We start from the raw sequence: 24,611 nt of genomic DNA on the forward strand, positions 1-24,611 counted from the left end.
GTTCTGTTTCTGACAATGCACTGACAATCTACTGAACTGTTCTGTTTCTGACAACGCACTGACAATCTACTGAACTGTTCTGTTTCTGACAATGCACTGACAATCTACTGAACTGTTCTGTTTCTGACAATGCTCTGACAATCTACTGAACTGTTCTGTTTCTGACAATGCACTGACAATCTACTGAACTGTTCTGTTTCTGACAATGCACTGACAATCTACTGAACTGTTCTGTTTCTGACAATGCACTGACAATCAACTGAACTCTTCTGTTTCTGACAATGCACTGACAATCTACTGAACTGTTCTGTTTCTGACAATGCACTGACAATCAACTGAACTCTTCTGTTTCTGACAATGCACTGACAATCTACTGAACTGTTCTGTTTCTGACAATGCACTGACAATCAACTGAACTGTTCTGTTTCTGACAATGCACTGACAATCTACTGAACTGTTCTGTTTCTGACAATGCACTGACAATCAACTGAACTGTTCTGTTTCTGACAATGCACTGACAATCTACTGAACTGTTCTGTTTCTGACAATGCACTGACAATCTACTGAACTGTTCTGTTTCTGACAATGCACTGACAATCTACTGAACTGTTCTGTTTCTGACAATGCACTGACAATCAACTGAACTCTTCTGTTTCTGACAATGCACTGACAATCTACTGAACTGTTCTGCTTCTGACAATGCACTGACAATCTACTGAACTGTTCTGTTTCTGACAATGCACTGACAATCTACTGAACTGTTCTGTTTCTGACAATGCACTGACAATCTACTGAACTGTTCTGTTTCTGACAATGCACTGACAATCAACTGAACTCTTCTGTTTCTGACAATGCACTGACAATCTACTGAACTGTTCTGTTTCTGACAATGCACTGACAATCAACTGAACTCTTCTGTTTCTGACAATGCACTGACAATCTACTGAACTGTTCTGTTTCTGACAATGCACTGACAATCAACTGAACTGTTCTGTTTCTGACAATGCACTGACAATCTACTGAACTGTTCTGTTTCTGACAATGCACTGACAATCTACTGAACTGTTCTGTTTCTGACAATGCACTGACAATCTACTGAACTGTTCTGTTTCTGACAATGCACTGACAATCAACTGAACTCTTCTGTTTCTGACAATGCACTGACAATCTACTGAACTGTTCTGTTTCTGACAATGCACTGACAATCTACTGAACTGTTCTGTTTCTGACAATGCACTGACAATCAACTGAACTCTTCTGTTTCTGACAATGCACTGACAATCTACTGAACTGTTCTGTTTCTGACAATGCACTGACAATCTACTGAACTGTTCTGTTTCTGACAATGCACTGACAATCTACTGAACTGTTCTGTTTCTGACAATGCACTGACAATCTACTGAACTGTTCTGTTTCTGACAACGCACTGACAATCTACTGAACTGTTCTGTTTCTGACAATGCACTGACAATCTACTGAACTGTTCTGTTTCTGACAATGCACTGACAATCTACTGAACTGTTCTGTTTCTGACAATGCACTGACAATCTACTGAACTGTTCTGTTTCTGACAATGCACTGACAATCTACTGAACTGTTCTGTTTCTGACAATGCACTGACAATCAACTGAACTCTTCTGTTTCTGACAATGCACTGACAATCTACTGAACTGTTCTGTTTCTGACAATGCACTGACAATCAACTGAACTCTTCTGTTTCTGACAATGCACTGACAATCTACTGAACTGTTCTGTTTCTGACAATGCACTGACAATCAACTGAACTGTTCTGTTTCTGACAATGCACTGACAATCTACTGAACTGTTCTGTTTCTGACAATGCACTGACAATCTACTGAACTGTTCTGTTTCTGACAATGCACTGACAATCTACTGAACTGTTCTGTTTCTGACAATGCACTGACAATCAACTGAACTCTTCTGTTTCTGACAATGCACTGACAATCTACTGAACTGTTCTGTTTCTGACAACGCACTGACAATCTACTGAACTGTTCTGTTTCTGACGATGCACTGACAATCTACTGAACTGTTCTGTTTCTGACAATGCACTGACAATCTACTGAACTGTTCTGTTTCTGACAACGCACTGACAATCTACTGACCTGTTCTGTTTCTGACAATGCACTGACAATCTACTGAACTGTTCTGTTTCTGACAACGCACTGACAATCTACTGAACTGTTCTGTTTCTGACAATGCACTGACAATCTACTGAACTGTTCTGTTTCTGACAACGCACTGACAATCTACTGACCTGTTCTGTTTCTGACAATGCACTGACAATCTACTGAACTGTTCTGTTTCTGACAATGCACTGACAATCTACTGAACTGTTCTGTTTCTGACAATGCACTGACAATCTACTGAACTGTTCTGTTTCTGACAATGCACTGACAATCTACTGAACTGTTCTGTTTCTGACGATGCACTGACAATCTACTGAACTGTTCTGTTTCTGACAATGCACTGACAATCTACTGAACTGTTCTGTTTCTGACAATGCACTGACAATCTACTGAACTGTTCTGTTTCTGACAACGCACTGACAGTCTACTGAACTGTTCTGTTTCTGATAACAATGCACTGACAAACTACTGAACTGTTCTGTTTCTGACAATGCACTGACAAACTACTGAACTGTTCTGTTTCTGACAATGCACTGACAATCTACTGAACTGTTCTGTTTCTGACAATGCACTGACAATCTACTGAACTGTTCTGTTTCTGACAACGCACTGACAGTCTACTGAACTGTTCTGTTTCTGATAACAATGCACTGACAAACTACTGAACTGTTCTGTTTCTGACAATGCACTGACAAACTACTGAACTGTTCTGTTTCTGACAATGCACTGACAATCTACTGAACTGTTCTGTTTCTGACAATGCACTGACAATCTACTGAACTGTTCTGTTTCTGACAACGCACTGACAATCTACTGAACTGTTCTGTTTCTGACAATGCACTGACAATCTACTGAACTGTTCTGTTTCTGACAACGCACTGACAATCTACTGAACTGTTATGTTTCTGACAATGCACTGACAATCTACTGAACTGTTCTGTTTCTGACAATGCACTGACAATCTACTGAACTGTTCTGTTTCTGACAACGCACTGACAATCTACTGAACTGTTCTGTTTCTGACAATGCACTGACAATCTACTGAATTATGGCGCGACTGACTGTGGCTCAGGAGGTAGAGCAGGTCGTCCAATGACGAGCCCTGGGTTGGCGGTTCAAATCCCGGCTCCTCCTGTCTACATGTAGAAGTGTCTTTGGGACCTTAATTGAACCCTACATTGCCTCCAATGAGTTACGACACAACACATTGTGAACTTGCAAGATCTGTTTTCGCCAAACATTAGTCTATTTTTACATGCCCTTATTATGGACATTGGTGTTCATGTTTTTAATATTGCTTCACTTTTCTTGTCTTCATGAAAATAATAGTGATTGCAGAACATTCATCATGTACTGTGCTTTGAAAGAGTTACTGGGGGAAATGTGGTGAATATTACATTGCTATACCGAATGAATTAGTCAAGCCTGATGAAAGCAGCAATGACTTTGTCCAGACAAACCCAATAATGAATAACATGACCCACAAACAGGCTGAATTAACGGACTTCAACAGATTTTAAATGAAGGCTTATTATACATGCTTGACTTTAGTTTAGGATTGTAAGCAATAATCTCTGGGGCATCGTCTCTAACGTAATTGCACACTGGCGCGAGTTAGCATAGAAGCAGTGGGCAGTGGCTTCAGTTAACACATTTAGGCCTGACGTCGACAATTAAAAAAAATACAGTTTTCTGAAATACCTATGTTTCTATGTCAGTGGTGCTCAATATTTTATGTCAAGGACCCCAAAAATGATATGTAATATGCCACCGACCCCCTTCTGAAAATATGTTATTCCAGGAACCCCTCAGAAGCAAAGATTTGAGTTTAAAACGTTTGCTCTGAAAGAATATATATTAAAAGAATTGTGCCACATTTTCATGATTCTTCTAAAATAGCAGATCTACAAGCTCGTAGCGCGCCACTCGGTGGCGCGCTATGAGCTTGTAGATCTGCTATTTTTCAGTAGCGAAATTATAACATAATGTTTAAAACACCAAAAGGGGTTCCCGCCCAGAATGGGTTAACACTCTTGCCTGCCAAAACGGAGGTCTCCGTCCTATCAAACGGTTACGCTCCGAAACCCAGGCGGAGATTAATCAAAAGACGGAACATTAATCATTCCATAAGCGAGCGCACCATGTTTACAGGCTGGGGGTGTTTTTTGGGTTACATTCAATGTAATCTCCGGTCGGGACGTCATCCAAATTGATGCCCCTCCATTTTAATGGATGGTATGAAAAATCTTAAAACGTGAATAACTCCTGATCTAAATCAATGCTTCCAATTCTAACCAAAGATGATGTTTCTGACGGCCCATCGCTGTCCCGTCGCTAGTCGCATTAGAAGTAATCATACACCTTCCGTTGTTGTCGATCCCCTCAGGGTGGTGTTTTTGGCTACATCTAGCTACTCCTAGCTCCTTCCAAGATGGCTCGGAGCAACCTTGAAATAGGCTCTGAAGCTGCAAATCGCAGTGCGCCCTGATTTAATGGTTCCAAATACTCCTGGGGTGTTAGCATGAAAACAGTGGCTTCACTGAGTTAGCATGGAAACAGTGGCTTCAGTTAGCATGAAAACAGTAGCTTCACTGAGTTACTGTAGCATGAAAACAGTAGCTTCACTGAGTTAACATGAAAACAGTGGCTTCACTGAGTTAACATGAAAACAGTGGCTTCACTGAGTTAACATGAAAACAGTGGCTTCACTGAGTTAGCATGAAAACAGTGCCTTCACTGAGTTAGCATGAAAACAGTAGCTTCACTGAGTTACTGTAGCATGAAAACAGTAGCTTCACTGAGTTACTGTAGCATGAAAACAGTAGCTTCACTGAGTTAACATGAAAACAGTGGCTTCACTGAGTTAACATGAAAACAGTAGCTTCACTGAGTTAACATGAAAACAGTGGCTTCACTGAGTTAACATGAAAACAGTGGCTTCACTGAGTTAACATGAAAACAGTAGCTTCACTGAGTTAACATGAAAACAGTGGCTTCACTGAGTTAGCATGAAAACAGTGGCTTCACTGAGTTAGCATGAAAACAGTGGCTTCACTGAGTTGACATGAAAACAGTGGCTTCACTGAGTTAGCATGAAAACAGTGGCTTCACTGAGTTAGCATGAAAACAGTGGCTTCACTGAGTTGACATGAAAACAGTGGCTTCACTGAGTTAGCATGAAAACAGTGGCTTCACTGAGTTAGCATGAAAACAGTGGCTTCACTGAGTTAGCATGCAGAAGAAGCAAGCCCCCAGTAAGGCTATCCAATGTTGAAGCTGCCACTACCTACTGGCGAAATCTGGAATTGCATCCCTTTCATGGAAGTGGACGGACATCATGTGCGTAAGCCCGGACCTCAAAATGGAGGTCTGGGGCTAGGCTATAGGCTAAACTTCCGCTCGTTCAAACCATTGAGTTATAATAATTGTACTTCCGGCAGTCTTCCGGGTGCTTCAAAACGCCACTGAGCAACTTCCACTGAAATGAATAGCGGGAGGGGACGGGGCTATCGCTCCAGTTGGGTCTCTATCCTTCTTTATACTCTATGAGAGGAAGACAGTTTAAGCCTTTCTATTTCAGATATAAATAACGATGACTGACACTATGGATCATGTGATCTTCCGCAGAGCCATTATACCCATTTTCAGAGCAGCCGTTGTAACCTGTAGCCGTCTGTCTGTCCATATTTTATGCCCATAAATGGACATCTCAAATTCTCTATTATGTGTCTGTCTCTTGTATGCCTTTATATGGAGAGATCCCTGATATCAGTATATGACCATATATGGGCATGCCCATACAGTACAACTGCATTGTAAGATCACCCCAAAATAACCACCAGATTGAAAGCCTTAAGGTCATTACACACTGGCGAATTAGCGACGCGATATATTCGTGCGAATAATTCGCATTTAAAAAAAAACAATTGAAGTCCATGCAAGCTTCCACATCAGTGGCGAATGTGTGAATGTGCGAAAATGCGACTGTTTTCACTTTTATTTGTTCGCTCTGGTGTCGTATTTTGCAGAGATTCGCAGGCGAACTGCAACATGCAATATTTAGCATTTTCAGATCGCTTATTCGCATCGCGTCGCTAATTCGCCAGTGTGTAATGACCTTTAGACTTATCATCATACTATAATTAACCGAATGTCTGTCCGTGTGTCTGTCAGAAACAGTGCCGTAACTCCTTACTGCCTGCACCAATCACTCCCACTTTTCACACAGGCATTGACCATATGGATATGGAGGGCGTAACGATTTTCGATTTCACACATTAATGATTATTAATGAATTTATTAGTCAATTACAAACGCACCCGGGTGCAGTACCTTCCACGGCCACAAGGGGGGGGGGGACAAATATCTCACAACGGGTAAGGGCTAGTACTATTAATAAAGTAAACACTTGGAACTCTCTGGAAACATTTGAAAACATTTGAAACAGAAGAATCCAAACGTTGAAATGTCTTTTTCTTTTTCTTCAGTTTAACTTTTCAGTGCTCTGCTGCTGATCAAACTTTTGACTTTACAGAGATAGTGTTTACTTATTCATGTCATTTTAACATTTCAAACAGTAAAATGTCTTGGGGGGCCTATTACAACAGTACCCTGACACCATCGCACAGAATTCAAAAGCTTAGCTAATAAAGGATGTGTCAAGGGTGTCATGCAATATTAGCTTTTATGCAATATTCCAAAGCCGAATTAAATCATTTAAGTTCACGCCATTAAGCCATTTTGTGCGGGAACCCCTTTTGGTGTTACCATCATGTCGTGCTTTAGCTATTGAAAAAATAGCAGATCTACAAGCTCATAGCGCGCCACCGAGTGGCGCGCTACGAGCTTGTAGGTCTGCTATTTTTGAAAAATCGAAGAACGACTTAATTTTTTAGAATCTGATCTCAGGTCAGAATGGAAAACTGTCAGGATGTAGAAGACCATTTTTAGAATCTGATCTCAGGTCAGAATGTGTTAATAACCATCTCCCGTGGAGAACCTCTCCGGCGAGGGGGGGGGGGGGGGTGGGGGGGGGGGGGGGGAAATGGGGTTTTGACTTTCGCATTTGTTCAATGTCAAAATCAGCCCTGGATCGTAAACCTTTTGGTGGTAATCTGCATAACTGTCACATCCCATTTCATTCAATTTGGTCGGAGGTATTAAGTATTAGGCTTTACTAAATGTTTTTAGTATTAACCCTGTTAAGAAGAGAGCTCCACGGTGGTTCATGTTTTACAACGCCAGCATCCATGTTTCATCCATGTTTCATCTTCATATTTAGTATTAATACTCACTTAGGGAGCTGACATCCAATGTGTGTAGGCATAAAGTACAGTATTTAGTCCCATGATTACTGTAAGTAACCATCAGATCTTAATTATTTTCTTGCCAGATACGTTTATAAACGTAGCTAGGCTATTGGGACCTATATTTATATATTTTTTATATATTTATTAGAGCTGGGACTCGATAAAGAAAATAATCTAATTAATCAGAGGCTTTGCGATTAATTAATCTAGATTAATCACATTTTAATCGCATATCATTATTTGACCCGAGAACAGTGAGAAAGCAATTTTTTCAAATGGATTTTGGTATACTAGTGAATCAATAGTGAATACATAAGTTTAAGCAATAAAACATTGTTTTTGTAGTAATAGGGGTAATAATTCTTTATTGAATAATTGCACACAACTGTGCTGTAATCCACGCTACCATCGGATAGCCTTTTAAATCCTATTTCCAATCCACGGGGACAAGCAAAGTGATCTCAGCGGCTTCCCCCAGTCTGGTGAACTGTCTGCGGTGTCTGGTGGTGTTATTGTCTGAAGAGGACACGGACACTTGGTGCGCAGGTCCGTCTGAAAACTGTCCAGTGACAACGTTCGGCGGTGAAAAAAATAGTGCGATTAATTTTTTTGTAGTTAATTAATCGTAATTAATCGCAATTAGTCCCGGCCCTAATATTTATGCTAACTATAAGCGTATAAGAGTAGACAACCGTTTAATCCATATATGAACGCGCCATCCGTTTGTTTACCTTTTAGCATTGCTCCGGGTAGAATAGCCCTCCTCCTCCGACACCACCAGCGATGGTTGGTGTCGGACGTATGACTGTACTGCATACTGTATGAATTGATCACCCGAGTCCCGTGGTGGGAGTTCTGGTCTGGTTTTGGTGAATATTAACCCATTCTGATCCCAGATCAGATTCATACGAGGTTTCCACTGGACACACACTGGTCTGATTAAACCCATTCTGACCTGAGATCAGATTAAAAAAATGTCAGTCGTTCTTCGATTTTTCAAAAATAGCAGACCTACAAGCTCGTATCGCGCCACTCGGTGGCGCGATATGAGCTTGTAGATCTGCTATTTTTCAATAGCTAAAGCATAACATGATGCTAACACCAAAATGGGTGCCCGGTCAGAATGGGTTAAACGAAAAAGAATCCACAAAACTAACGTAATTTTGTATTGTTGACCTTTTTCTTAAATATTTCGTTTTGTTCATTTTTTCTCTGTCACACGGAACTATGTTTGTGTCCATATCACTACGCCCAAAAAAATAGCTCAGACTCTTCTTCAACAAACATCGGACATTCTTTGTTCTGTACTTTTACAGTACAACATACAATTCTATGGTACAGTAACACTGACGTCCTTCAACCAGAAACCTAACCTCAAACACTAACCCTAACCTTAACGACACTAACCCTAACTTCACATAAACTAAACATATGCTTAAAGGTATATTCAGTGATTTCACTTAATTCAAATATCACTTATTTTTTTGTTTTGTTGTGATAGTCCTCTCTACTATAGAGTGTGCTGACCATATAAGGAGTTCCTCCCTGTCCCCAGTTAACCCCTGGGGGTCAAAAAACCTTAGGTTTCATTTTTGACTCTCTATCCTGATTGGATGAAAGGCTTTGGGTCCCACAGCCAAAAACGAAACCTAAGGTTTTTTGAGTGAAATCACTGAATATACCTTTAAACCTTATAATCTCGAAACCACGCCCACCTGGGCGAAACACCCAGCAAAGGGAGAGCATCCCGATAACGGAGTGCAGGGTGACATCTAGTGGCCGCACGTTGCATGACATCTAGTTGCATGACATCACGTTGCAGTGCCCGCGGCGGTTTATACACTCACGCGATATTAAGTATAACCGCGGTGGCTCGTTGGTGCTCTTGAACCCGTCAGAGACATCGGATCTCACCGCCTTTGACAGATTGATAGCTCAGCTCTGTTCTCTTAAGCCTGATGCACAGAGGTCATGTTCCATCTTTCCGCTGTGGAGTGAACATGTCAGGAGGATAAGTCATGAGGAGCATTGATGCCATTACAACATCGTCCCCATCCGTTAGGTAAGTGGATTACGGAGGGGCTGCAGCGCCCGGCACGCTTTGATGTGTGCTTTGGTTTTATTGGCTCCATAACCCATTCTGATCTGAGATCAGATTCATACGAGGTTTTCCACTGGACACACACTGGTCTGATTAACCCATTCTGACCTGAGATCAGATTCTAAAAATGTCAGTCGCTCTTCGATTTTTCAAAAATAGCAGACCTACAAGCTCGTATCGCGCCACTTGGTGGCGCGATATGAGCTTGTAGATCTGCTATTTTTCAATAGCTAAAGCATAACATGATGCTAACACCAAAATGGGTGCCCGGTCAGAATGGGTTAAACGAAAAAGAATCCACAAAACTAACGTAATTTTGTATTGTTGACCTTTTTCTTAAATATTTCGTTTTGTTCATTTTTTCTCTGTCACACGGAACTATGTTTGTGTCCATATCACTACGCCCAAAAAAATAGCTCAGACTCTTCTTCAACAAACATCGGACATTCTTTGTTCTGTACTTTTACAGTACAACATACAATTCTATGGTACAGTAACACTGACGTCCTTCAACCAGAAACCTAACCTCAAACACTAACCCTAACCTTAACGACACTAACCCTAACTTCACATAAACTAAACATATGCTTAAAGGTATATTCAGTGATTTCACTTAATTCAAATATCACTTATTTTTTTGTTTTGTTGTGATAGTCCTCTCTACTATAGAGTGTGCTGACCATATAAGGAGTTCCTCCCTGTCCCCAGTTAACCCCTGGGGGTCAAAAAACCTTAGGTTTCATTTTTGACTCTCTATCCTGATTGGATGAAAGGCTTTGGGTCCCACAGCCAAAAACGAAACCTAAGGTTTTTTGAGTGAAATCACTGAATATACCTTTAAACCTTATAATCTCGAAACCACGCCCACCTGGGCGAAACACCCAGCAAAGGGAGAGCATCCCGATAACGGAGTGCAGGGTGACATCTAGTGGCCGCACGTTGCATGACATCTAGTTGCATGACATCACGTTGCAGTGCCCGCGGCGGTTTATACACTCACGCGATATTAAGTATAACCGCGGTGGCTCGTTGGTGCTCTTGAACCCGTCAGAGACATCGGATCTCACCGCCTTTGACAGATTGATAGCTCAGCTCTGTTCTCTTAACCCATTCTGACCGGGCACCCATTTTGGTGTCAGCATCATGTCGTGCTTTAGCTATTGAAAAATAGCAGATCTACAAGCTCGTATCGCGCCACCGAGTAGCGCGCTACGAGCTTGTAGGTCTGCTATTTTTTGAAAAACTGAAGAACGACTGACATTTTTTTAGAATCTGATCTCAGGTCAGAATGGGTTAATCAGACCCAGTGTGTGTCCAGTGGGAAACCTCGTATAGAATCTGATCTCAGGTCAGAATGGGTTAAGCCTGATGCACAGAGGTCATGTTCCATCTTCCTCCGCTGTGGAGTGAACATGTCAGGAGGATAAGTCATGAGGACCATTGATGCCATTACAACATCGTCCCCATCCGTTAGGTAAGTGGATTACGGAGGGGCTGCAGCGCCCGGCACGCTTTGATGTGTGCTTTGGTTTTATTGGCTCCATAACCCATTCTGATCTGAGATCAGATTCATACGAGGTTTTCCACTGGACACACACTGGTCTGATTAACCCATTCTGACCTGAGATCAGATTCTAAAAATGTCAGTCGCTCTTCGATTTTTCAAAAATAGCAGACCTACAAGCTCGTATCGCGCCACTCGGTGGCGCGATATGAGCTTGTAGATCTGCTATTTTTCAATAGCTAAAGCATAACATGCCCGGTCAGAATGGGATAAGAGGAGACAGCCCACTTAGTCCTGCCTTTGATTGTAAGTAATGTTGGACATGTCTCTCTCTCTCTCTCTCTCTCTCTCTCTCTCTCTGTGTACACGCTAATGTAAGCTGATGGCTTTGATTTCATTTGTCACAGAGGTAGATTTGATTAAAGAACACTGGAAAGCGTTTGACATTCTGTCCAAGCATGCCTTACTGTATATAAATTATACTTGGATTATTATTCTATACATTGTCAAATTTGAATTGTTTATAGTCGCATGTTTGTTTAACGTTATTTAGAGGGTATGCGCATGCATGAAGTGAATGGGACATCGAGTGGCAAATCGAGTGGCAAAGTTATAGTTTAATGTCGTTTAACGTTGTTTAATGCAATCAGATAGGATTGATTGATTGATTCTTTATTGCAGACTCAGGGGAATCCATATCACAGTACAGTACAACAACACAATAGATAAAAAGAATAATAAAAAGTAGAAAGAAATATACACTAAAAAGAGTTCAATCATATTCAGTTTCGAACATACAGACAAGTTCGCCAATGGTTCCATAGTCTGGAGGAGAACCTGACAGAACTACGTATTGTGTTAGTGATGACATTAATGATGTCATTTACTGACTCAGATACCCTACACATGAATTTGTACGTAAGATTTCGTAGCACAGCAGAGCAGGTGGGAACCCCAACACTGACAAACATTTGGCTTGCACTGGAGCTTCTTGGAGCTCTCAGAAGCAGCCTCATACAGTCATTGTATGCCACTGTCAATCGCCTGATACTGGCCTGCTTGTAGCGGCACCACAGGTGGGCGGTGTACAGGGGTGTACAGAAGGATTTAAAAAGTGAGGTCTTCACTGGTACTGAGCACATGCAACATTTTCTACACAGCATGTTTCCTTGTGCATACAGCATCCGACGCTGTCTAAATATATCCTTGTCATCAGAGAGGTTTTTTCTGTGTGGATGTATGGGGCTGTCAATCAGAGAGGACTTTTCTGTGTGGATGTATGGGGCTGTCAATCAGAGAGGACTTTTCTGTGTGGATGTATGGGGCTGTCAATCAGATAGGACTTTTCTGTTTGGATGTATGGGCTGTCAATCAGAGAGGACTTTTCTGTGTGGATGTATGGGCTGTCAATCAGAGAGGTTTTTTCTGTGTGGATGTATGGGGCTGTCAATCAGAGAGGACTTTTCTGTGTGGATGTATGGGCTGTCAATCAGATAGGACTTTTCTGTGTGGATGTATGGGCTGTCAATCAGATAGGACTTTTCTGTGTGGATGTATGGGGCTGTCAATCAGATAGGACTTTTCTGTGTGGATGTATGGGGCTGTCAAGGCCAGAAAGTAGTTTTTTGCCACTCAGTAGGCGTTCCCGCTTAACTTCCGGGTATGATGATGATGTCACACGCATACCCTCTATTTGGCGAGGTTTTGTTTTAGCCACTCAAGGCCTATACGAATAGCAAAAAATAGCCCATTTACGATTATTTATGATATTTTTTGGAAGCTAGAGGTTCCTACCTACTTCTCTATGTTTCTCACTTCCTTCCTGGACTACAATTCCCAAAATACTTCCGTGCACTGCTCCTCCTTGTGGATAGTCTTACTTACTGAGTCTGTCTTACTGAGACCACATGTAGTCCCGGAAGTAAGTGATCCCAGTGTCCATGACATCAGAGACAACAGGCTCACTGATACAATCTAAAATATCTAAAACCACATATTACATACATAAAGACACCCAGGAAAGTGTTCTAAAGCTCCTAAATGTCATTAACATATATGTTTTTGCAAAAAGGGTGAAGTGTCCCTTTAAGTAGTGCCAGTAATCAGCATCTCCACTTCACATCATCATTAGAATAATGCAGAAATACAACAAACAGCTGACTATCACAGACCATTAGTAAACTGAAAATACACTATATAAATAGAAAAGAAAGGAAACTAGAAAAAGTGCCCTTCTGGGCACAGGTCTCCACCAGGATAGGAATGTAGGACATTGCAGCTTGCCTTCATCTGGTGGTTGGATAAAAGGGCAATAAAAGTAAATCAGGATGGAGTCTGAGAAATCTGAAAGACCGGTTTCGCTGAATGGCTCTAGAGAGACTGTGTACCAATTTGCGTGATGTTTGGACAAAATCTGTAGGTGTACTGTGCAAAAACTTGTTTTGCACAAAGCGGCCTCCTGGTGGCGCTATAACAGGCCGTTCTGGAAAGTTTGGGGCAGAGGTTCATCGTTGGCATCCAGGGAGTGTGTGTGCAAAATTTGGCATCGACCGGGTTAACGGTGGCCGAGATTAGCTGCTCACGGACACACACACGGACAGACACACACACGGACACACGGACACACACACGGACGGACACACGGACGGACACACACACACACACACACACACACGGACGGACGGACGGACGGACGGACGGAGTGCAAAACATACTCTCCCCCCAGGCCTTCGGCCTGGTGGAGACAAAAAAGTATAAATGTCGGTATGTCATACTATGTATGAGGATGGAGGGAAATCTCCAGAGAGGTCTGTTTCTACCCTTTTTATGATATTTTTTGCTATTTTTTTTGGAAATGATGGATATTCTGAGTTGAAGTTTTTATAGGGGAGCCAGGTCGAAAGTGTCTGGAAAGGGCAAATTCACCGCCATGAACACTTGACAAAACACTAATGTATGGCATAAATTTAATTTAATACTGAATACATAATACAGTTACATGCATTCAAGAGCTAACGCCGAGCATGCAGAAGAAGCCCTTAATCCATTCTGAACGGGCACCCATTTTGGTGTTGGCATCATGTTGTACTTTAGCTATTGAAAAATAGCAGATCTACAAGCTCGTAGCGCGCCACCAAGTGGCGCGCTATGAGCTTGTAGATCTGCTATTTTTGAAAAATCGAAGAACGACTGACATTTTTAAAATCTGATCTCAAGTCAGAATGGGTTAATCAGACCAGTGTGTGTGTCCAGTGGAAACCTCGTATGAATCTGATCTCAGGTCAGAATGGGTTAATCCATTCTGGGCGGGAACCCCTTTTTGGTGTTTTTAACATATTGTTACACTGTAGCAATTCAAAAATAGCAGACCTACAAGCTCGTAGCGCGCCACCGAGTGGCGCGCTACGAGCTTGTAGGTCTGCTATTATTTTTTTTATCGTGAAAATGTGTCGCAAATCTTTGCGTCACATTTTTTTTCACAACACGTTTTTAACTTAAATATGTGCTTCTGCGGGGGTCACTGGGGGTCCCTGGGGGTCCCTGGAACAACATATTTTCAGATGGGGGTCGGCGGCCAAACACAGATACTTCTAAACTGATATAGATTTATATTTTTTTATAAAACAGTCAGGATTTAGAAGGCATTCTTGTGTACAAACGTCGTCAGGTCTGAATGGGTTAAAAGCATTACCTACTACGTGCGCTCCATGTTAATAGTCCAATCTGTTTGTGACATATTGTTTAATGACTTTCACTAAAGAGGCCGAGATTCGTTTATTTTTTCGCAGTAGGGGCATGACTAAAAGCACGCATACCAAATGTACTGTAATAATCAAACTAATGCTATTTAAAATTCTGTATTTCGGACTCGTGCTAAAAGAAGAATTGCCCATGTTTTCTTTGGCGACGTTGCAGTAAAATGCATAGCAATTCTCTTCCATTTGATTTCTGAACAGAGGACTTCATCAGTGACTTTGAAAGTACAGACCGTTTAACCCATTCTGACCTGAGATCAGATTCATACGAGGTTTCCACTGGGACACACACACTGGTCTGATTAACCCATTCTGACCTGAGATCAGATTCTAAAAATGTCAGTCGTTCTTCGTTTTTTTTCAAAAATAGCAGACCTACACGCTCGTAGCGCGCCACTCGGTGGCGCGCTATGAGCTTGTAGATCTGCTATTTTTCAATAGCTAAAGCATAACATGATGCTGACACAAAATGGTTTCCCGTTCAGAATGTGTTAATCAATTGCCAAACCAAACGACTCCGTGCTCCTTTTCCAACCACTGTGCGCATACATATTTCTGCTGCATAAGTGACCCATATTTGTGGGGCGTCATTTGTTAATGTCCTTGGCTATTATGCAGATTAGGCAAACAACCTATGCAAATTGCCTTTACTTTCGCCAATTCAAATTAATGTCAACAACACGAATCCCATGCTATTTTTGGTGAGTCTCACACATCTTAACTGTTTGCAGCAGCACTTTCAAGCAAGACCATTTAAATTAGTTACATTCTCACACGGTTTTGTGGACCTAACTAACTTACTGTAAGTTTGAACAAAAGAAAAATATATAATCATATTGGTTTTATCCTCCTGGACAACGTACACCACTCCCATCAGGAAAATTAGAGCATTTAGAGCAATTGGAGCATATAAAAGTGATCAGTGAATCCCTTGACTCCTTCAAAACCGCTCTCAAAGGGCACCTACGGACGGCTGCAATTCAAAACTGCCCTCCGTAAAATCTGAATTCCCCACCGAGTGCCGCGCTACGAGCTTGTGGGTCTGCTATTTTTGAAAAATCACGGAAATGTGGCGCAAATCTTTGCTTCTTGGGGGGTTCCTGGAACAACATATTTTCAGATGGGGTCGGCGGCCAATTACAGATATTTTCTGGGGTTCCTTGACCTGAAAATGTTTGAGAACGACTGACACATAGAAACATGAGGTTTGTCAGAAAACTGTCAGGATTTAGAAGACATTGGTATAATCGTTCCCAGGTCAATACTGTTCTCTTACTGTACGCCACACTGTCCACACATGCACTCACAGCCTTTACTTGTAGCGAATAACACGGTGAAGGATGACTCATCTGATCCCATCTCTCCGACATCCCCCTCATATATACAGTATACATGTACAGTAGCTCTGTTGACAGACTGTTCTCGCTGGCACAGTCTGAGCACATCCTGCCTGGCTCGACCTTCTCAGTCACCTGAGGGAGAGTTGCTCTTCACATTTTCCTCGCATATCGGCTCTAATTAATTATGACTCATTGCATTTCCAATACTGCAGGCATTTCACATTAGTAATTGTTCCTATTGAGATGAGATGAGATGAGATTAAATTTATTGTCAATGTACAGTACATACAAGTACAGCACAGCGAAAAGTATTTTCACATCTCACCAATAGTGCAAAGTAAGGAGCATACATTAATTACAGTAGTAACAGTAGATATGGGCTGAGCATTAGTCATTTAACCCATTCTGGGTGGGAACCCCTTTTGGTGTTAGCATTACGTTATGCTTTAGCTATTGGAAAAATAGCAGATCTACAAGCTCATAGCGCGCCACCGAGTGGCGCGCTACGAGCTTGTAGGTCTGCTATTTTTTGAAGAATCGTGAAAAGTGACATGAAAGTGTTTGAGAACGACTGACAGAAAAACAGCTTTTTCAAGAAAACTGTCAGAAGACATTTGCAGAATCGTTCCCAGGTCAAAATGGGTTAAATAAATTAATAAATAATGATATGAGAAGGAAGCATAATCGAAACTATTGATTGAAACACTAACACTAGTTGAGGAAAACCGTCTTTGTGATTGGATCTCCTGCTATCTATCTGAGCCCCAGATGACGAACCCTCTTTGCTAGCTATACTTCCATGATCAGATGTTATAATTACTTTATATATATTGAAATGATTTATCCAGGAATAACCCATGAGAATGAGATGCAGTATCTCGTTCTCGAGAGGGTCCTAACGGATACACTCTACACATGATGTGATTATTTTTTTATTATTTTATTTTATTGTTTATTTATTTTCATGTCATGCACACCTTAATGTGCCCAACCCTCATGGGTTTATAAGACACCATTTAACATTTGCAATTACTAGCATGTTTTACATTACATAATTTATGCATTTTACAGCATGTTTACATTACATAATTAATTATATTACACCTCAGATGTATACAGAGTACTCCGTCTTCTTTCCCAAGCTTGACAAATAAAATCTGCTACACAACGAAAGTCCCTTTGGCAAAACATATCTCCATTTTTACATAGTCATTTAAGTCTAGGAAATCCCCACATATATAGAAGACATCTTATTAACCAAAATATCCCTTAAGTCATCGTATTTAGAGCAGTAAAACAAAAAGTGAACTTTGTTTTCAATTTAATCTAGATCACAGAACAGACAATATCTCTCATCTTAAGGGGTGGCATTAAACGTATTAAATATACTATGCTTAATCTATGTTTTATGGTTAGATATGCGTCAGGGATTTTAGGTTGTAGATGTTGTGATGGAACATAATATTAATATGTTCCTTATTTTACTTTCTGCCTCTTGGGTGCATAGTTGTTCTATTTGGTTAATACCTCCCTGTCTCCAGGGGGCGCTGTTTTTGGTTGACTTGCCACTCCTGTGGCTTGCCATGACTAGGTTACAGGAAGCGACCTGAACTTCCCTTTTTCACTGTAAACACCAAAGAAAGATCATTTCTGAGTGTGTTGATATGATATCCAAAGCCATCCGTCTGTTTCAAACCCTTTGAGTGGCCAAATATGTAAGTAGGCATATTGTACAACATTGTGACAGTGCATATTGGTACATATTGTGAGATATGAGATGTTAAATTTTGATGGAATTGCAGTCTGCAGTGGTGGTAGTTTAGGCCACATGGTTCCCAAACTTTTTCATGTCAAGGACCCCCAAATTGTCACTAATTAGCCCCGCAGACCCCCATTAGAAAATATACGCCAGGGACCCCCCATAAGAGAAGATTTATACGTCTGTAGCAGTGATTCTCAACCATTTTAATGTCAAGGACCCCCAGTTTGAGATGCATATTAGTCTACAGACCCCCATTTAATGGCATTTCTATCTCTCGGACCCCAATTTATATTGTAAAATCAATGTTAATTTAACTCAGAGAGTGTACAAATACTACTAAATTGACCCTAACGCGTCCATTTGGTTCCATTTGTACACTCTCAGAGTTACAGACCCTTAAGGGTCCATTTGGTTCCAAGCTATCATGTAGTTGGGGGTCCCCCCTGGAACTCCGTCAGGGACCCCTGGGGGTCCCCGGACCCCACTTTGGGAACCACTGGTTTAGGCTCTGAGGCCATGTGGATGTCCATCTACTACAATATAACAATATAACGACTTCACTAGTTAACCCATTTAGGTGTTAGCATCATGTTATGCTTTAGCTATTGAAAAATAGCAGATCTACAAGCTCATATCGCGCCACCGAGTGGCGCGCTACGAGCTTGTAGGTCTGCTATTTAAAAAAAAATATGTAGTGCAAATCTTTGAATATATATTCTTTCAGAGCCATTTTTAACTCAAATCTTTGCTTCTGGGAGGAGGGTTCCCTGGAACAACATATTTTCAGATGGGGGTCAAAGCCAATTACATATAATTTTTGGGGTCCTTGACATGAAATATTGAGAACCACTGACATAGAAAAATTTGGTTTTTCAGAAAACCGTCATGATTTAGAAGACATTTTTTAGAATCGTTCCCAGGTCAAAACTTCCCCCATGCTTTCCTTTCCTCTTACAGTATGTACAGTATGCGTACATAACAGGAGATACTTTGTTGTTGCCTGTCAGTTCACAATAATTGTGACATTAGTAACATGTTCTTTGTATTTCCTGTAATTGTGCCTTCTGTTTTCTGGTATTTTGTGTTTCAGTTTGACACTTATTTTGTAATAAACCCTCTCCTATGAAACATCCGCCTGTTCTTTGGAGGACAGACATTAATTCCCAGAGAGAGTTTAGCTGGCTGTGAAGCCCCACTCCCCATTTACATTGGGTGTAGCGGCACTTAATGTCATGTGACGTGCACTGCTGCATGCTAAAATGTATTGGTATGCAATGTATTGGTGCTACAGTATGCATATTTATTGATGCTATGCAAATTATTGGTGCTACAGTATGCAATTTATTGATGCTATGCAAATTATTGGTGCGGGCGGCGCTCAGATGGCTGAACCAATAGAATGCACCGCTGTGATCCCAGCGTTCATCCAACGCTCTAGACCAGGGGTTCTCAACCCAGGGGGCGCGACCAGTGGTGGCATGGTGCAACCACTCCCTTACGGAGCTGTGTGTGTGGCTGGCTGGCTGGCTGGGTCTGAGCACTATAGTATGTGGCTGGCTGGTTGGGTCTGAGCACTATGTGTGTGGCTGGCTGGTTGGGTCTGAGCACTATGTGTGTGGCTGGCTGGCTGGGTCTGAGCACTATAGTATGTGGCTGGCTGGTGGTTATACTCACATTCCATCTTCAAACACCGTATCTCTCTAATTGTTTCTGCTCATTAAGTCCCCCTTATCATTCAAGAAGAATTACAGTGACACCTTATAAATCCTATTAATTCTCAAGACTGCAGTGCTAGAGCTGAATGCACAAGCGAACCTCAGAACATGTCTTTGTGCTTTCTCTACTTGTGGAAGCGGGTCTTTGAGTCTTTGAGTCTTTGAGTGTTCCCCCAAACAGCTCCTATTAATTAGGGCTAAGGGTCGATTCATACTCATTCATACCACTCGCTGTAAGTGCCGAAATTATTTCGGCTCGTCAGAACCTCAAATGACGTCACAGACACATTGTCGGCTCTACAGAGCCGAACTGACTTTTATTGGGCTCTAAAATAGTGAATAGGAGTATGAATCGCGCCGTAGAGTCTCATAGCTCAGGCAGAAAAGGCAAAAAAGCCCAACAAGCTTGAGGGAGGTCACCCCAATCTTTTTTTTTTAATATATATTTTTTATCCCACGATTTTGTAACCCATTTTTCACCCCTGTGTCAATCATCTAATGTGATCCTGGGCTCTACACACCCTCCACCAACCTAGTCCCCATATATGGGGGACAAGGGGAGACCAACCTAGTCCCCATATATGGGGGACAAGGGGAGAGCAACCTAGTCCCCATATATGGGGGACAAGGGGAGACCAACTTAGTCCCCATATATGGGGGACAAGGGGAGAGCAACGGACTTGAACTCATGCTTCCTTCATGCCTGAGTGTCCAAGTTGCTCCTTTACACCTGACAGGGGGAGTTTCCCTGGTTGGACGTCGTAGCGTGTGGAAGGAACACATTATTCCAACCAGTTCCTTTCCCCTCCATCAGGCGCCCCGGCTGGCCAGGGGGAGGCTTCACCCCAATCTTTCATTCCAATTTTAGAAAAGGTTATTTGACATTTTTTTGGGGGGTGGGGGGGGGGGGGGGGGGGGGTGGAAGGGACGACTTGAAGAGGTTTATTGCTTGTCCATATTTCCACTGGCATAATGTCCACTGTTCACCTTGACATTTGCGTCACTGTATTTTTGACATTCTGGTTTCTATGCAAATGGTGCATCCATGCAGGGTTCTGAGACATCACGGCAGGAGTCCTGAGACGTCGTGAGTGGAGTGGAGTAGCCATTAGAGTTGTTGGCGGTATACCGTCCTGTCTGTCCATATACCCAGTGGTGGAGTGGAGTAGCTGTGTTGCCTTTAACCCATTCTGACCTGAGATCAGATTCTAAAAATGTGTCTCTCTGCAGTGATGTACGGGGCTAATTAGAAAGTGGAGGTGCCAGCGACTCAGCGATGCAATATATGTGTTTGTTTTCCCTGCAATTATTTTATTTTGTTCTTATGACCTCACCCCAACTTCGCTTCAGCACAAAGTTATGCTGCTGCATTTTATAAATGCACATCTAACTTGAATGAACTCGACAACCCATTTTGGCCGTCGAAATAAAAAAGAAGTCTTCTGAAAGAATATATATTCAAAGATTTGTGCCACATTTTCACGATTTTTCAAAAATAGCAGATCTACAAGCTTTACTTTAATCACATTAAATTGTAATGTTTTTAATGTTTCAGTTGATGTTGCACTACTGTTTTATACTCTTAAGGTCCCTGCACACTGCTGCATTTTTCTGGTTTTTAGCAACGTTTTCCGCCGTTTTTTTCCGAAGAAAAAGATGTTTGTTCTATAGTAACTTGTACTGTAACTGCACTTTTAACAATTATGAATGGATTTTTGCATTACCACTAAATTCACACTTGTACATGGCAGAATCCTGTCCCTTTTCTGGAGGAGGGACAGGACTTTAGTTCACACACTCTCAGAGACACTTCACACACATTCACACACTCTCACCCTCTTCCCTACGTTTGGCTATCTTTCTAGCCCCTATGCAATCTATTAAAGGACCACTTCACCACTTTTCAACCTATCTTCATGTAATAGGTCCTCACTAATAATCATGATAAAATGGCACGATTTCTTTCTACTCAGTCTGTGTCTCATAGGAGGGCTGTGGGCAGTTTAGAAACCGTCTTCCAGTGACATCATCATTAGGCAGATTTTTAGAGTTAACAAAAATGTTTTGATTTTCATTATCATGAGAACGATGGCTTCCATTTTCGCATTGCAACTTTTCAGGACTAGAAAGCCTGCAGTTTCTATTAACTTGTTTTCCCCATCGATGATGTCACTGGAGGACGGTTTGTGAACTGCCCACAGCCCTCCTATGAGACACAGACAGAGTAGAACAAATATGCGCAATTTTCTTCATGATTATTAGTGAGGACCTAGTATTTGAAGATGGGTTGAAAAGTGGTGAAGTGGTCCTTTAAGGACATCATGTTATCATAACGAAAACGAGGGCTGGCCCGATGGGGTCACATGACCTGGTTGTAATCATCTCCGTGATATCGCTATACCCTCATTCATGTCAGGTGTCACGGTCACCTCTCTAATCCATCTCAGATGTTTACGCACGCACGCACGCACGCACGCACGCACGCACGCACGCACGCACGCACGCACGCACGCACGCACGCACGCACGCACGCACGCACGCACGCACGCACGCACGCACGCACGCACGCACGCACGCACGCACGCACGCACGCACGCACGCACGCACGCACGCACGCACGCACGCACGCACGCACGCACGCACGCACGCACGCACGCACGCACGCACGCACGCACGCACGCACGCACGCACGCACGCACGCACGCACGCACGCACGCACGCACGCACGCACGCACGCACGCACGCACGCACGCACGCACGCACGCACGCACGCACGCACGCACGCACGCACACACACACACACACACACACACACACACACACACACACACACACACACACACACACACACACACACACACACACACACACACACACACACACACACACACACACACACACACACACACACACACACACACACACACACACACACACACACACACACACACACACACACACACACACACACACACACACACACACACACACACACACACACACACACACACACACACACACACACACACACACACACACACACTGGTCTCTGTGTCCTCCCCCAGGGTGGGATGATAGCCTAACCTCTGGTCTCTGTGTCCTCCCCATAGGGCGGGATGATAGCCCTGCTGCTGTCCATCCTGTGTCTGGTGCTCATTCTGTACACCAGGAGGCGCTGGTGTAAGCGCCGCCGCGTGCCCCAGCCCCAGAAGAGCGCCAGCGCCGAGGCGGCCAATGAGATCCACTACATCCCGTCGGTTCTGATGGGCGGCCAGGCCCGCGAGAGCCTGAGGAACTCCCGAGGGCAGGGACACAACTCCAGCGGGACGCTCAGCATCCGAGAGACGCCCATCCTGGACGGGTACGGCATGTCAGTGGTGGTTTATTTATCTATGAGCCCCTCCTATATTCAGCTATAGGGGGCGCTACTAGCCCCTCCTATATTCAGCTAGAGCAGGGTTCCCCAATAGGCGGCCCGCGGGCCATTTTCGGCCCGTGGAGCGCCCCCTTGTGGCCCCTAAAAGAAAAAAGTGCACAACCTATGCATGTCAAACTGGGCATCCTTTTCAAATGGGGTCTTGCCCTGAAAATGTATTTTCAGGGCAATACCTCGACTTTGCGCGTGCAGACTCGGCCCCCAGCCTGGTACGCTAGTCAAAATATGGCCCTTGAGGAAAATGAATTGGGGAACCCTGGTGTAGAGTAAAGCTATTTTTGTCGTACATACCAGGGGTTCTCAACCTGTGGGTCGCGACCCCTCGGGGGGGTGTCACATTTTTGTGGGGGGTCCCCAAAAACCCTGCAACTGAATGGCTGGAAATTGGAAATTACGAGTTTACAAATATAGAGAGTACATAGGCTATAGTACATATAGATTCCTTAATGATTATATCTGGTTTCAGTATTAATTTGTAATATTTTTTTATATATATATTGCAGTCAGTTTGTATTGGGGGAAATGCTTTGGCGACACGGCCAAAGCATTTCCGGGGGTCCCCAGGCAAAAACGTTGAGAACCCCTGATATACACAAAGATTACATTCACAGTGTGATTCTTTTTTTTTTACACAATTTTATGGTATTTCCAATTTTCGGTACTTTTACTTCTACTCCCACCACATCCCAGAGGCAAATATCATACATTTACTCTACGCTACATTTATTTGAAAACGTACATTACCCACTATGGATTTAGTTTACCCCCGCCGTCCAGGACAGGCTTCAGACGGGCCTCCTTAGAGGACAGGCTTCAGACGGGCCTCCTCAGATCTGAACCCTGCATCCAGGACAGGCTTCAGACGGGCCTCCTCAGAGGACAGGCTTCAGACGGGCCTCCTCAGATCTGAACCCTGCATCCAGGACAGGCTTCAGACGGGCCTCCTTAGAGGACAGGCTTCAGACGGGCCTCCTCAGATCTGAACCCTGCATCCAGGACAGGCTTCAGACGGGCCTCCTTAGAGGACAGGCTTCAGACGGGCCTCCTCAGATCTGAACCCTGCATCCAGGACAGGCTTCAGACGGGCCTCCTTAGAGGACAGGCTTCAGACGGGCCTCCTCAGATCTGAACCCTGCATCCAGGACAGGCTTCAGACGGGCCTCCTTAGAGGACAGGCTTCAGACGGGCCTCCTCAGATCTGAACCCTGCATCCAGGACAGGCTTCAGACGGGCCTCCTTAGAGGACAGGCTTCAGACGGGCCTCCTCAGATCTGAACCCTGCATCCAGGACAGGCTTCAGACGGGCCTCCTTAGAGGACAGGCTTCAGACGGGCCTCCTCAGATCTGAACCCTGCATCCAGGACAGGCTTCAGACGGGCCTCCTCAGATCTGAACCCTGCATCCAGGACAGGCTTCAGACGGGCCTCCTTAGAGGACAGGCTTCAGACGGGCCTCCTCAGATCTGAACCCTGCATCCAGGACAGGCTTCAGACGGGCCTCCTTAGAGGACAGGCTTCAGACGGGCCTCCTCAGATCTGA

General features: G+C 43.2%; 1 protein-coding gene across 1 annotated transcript in view; it reads left to right on the top strand.

Moving 5' to 3' along the window:
- Positions 1-24,611, top strand: part of astn1 (astrotactin 1) — a gene marked incomplete at both ends in the record, with an annotated part of 516,901 nt that overhangs the window by 121,589 nt on the left and 370,701 nt on the right. Inside the window, 1 exon segment of the mRNA XM_083781951.1 lies at positions 22,747-22,997. Within this exon segment, the coding sequence (XP_083638077.1) occupies positions 22,747-22,997 (251 nt within the window).

The sequence above is a fragment of the Protomyctophum parallelum genome (assembly GCF_964188405.1).
Source record: "Protomyctophum parallelum genome assembly, chromosome: 14".
In the NCBI taxonomy this organism is placed as follows: domain Eukaryota; kingdom Metazoa; phylum Chordata; class Actinopteri; order Myctophiformes; family Myctophidae; genus Protomyctophum; species Protomyctophum parallelum.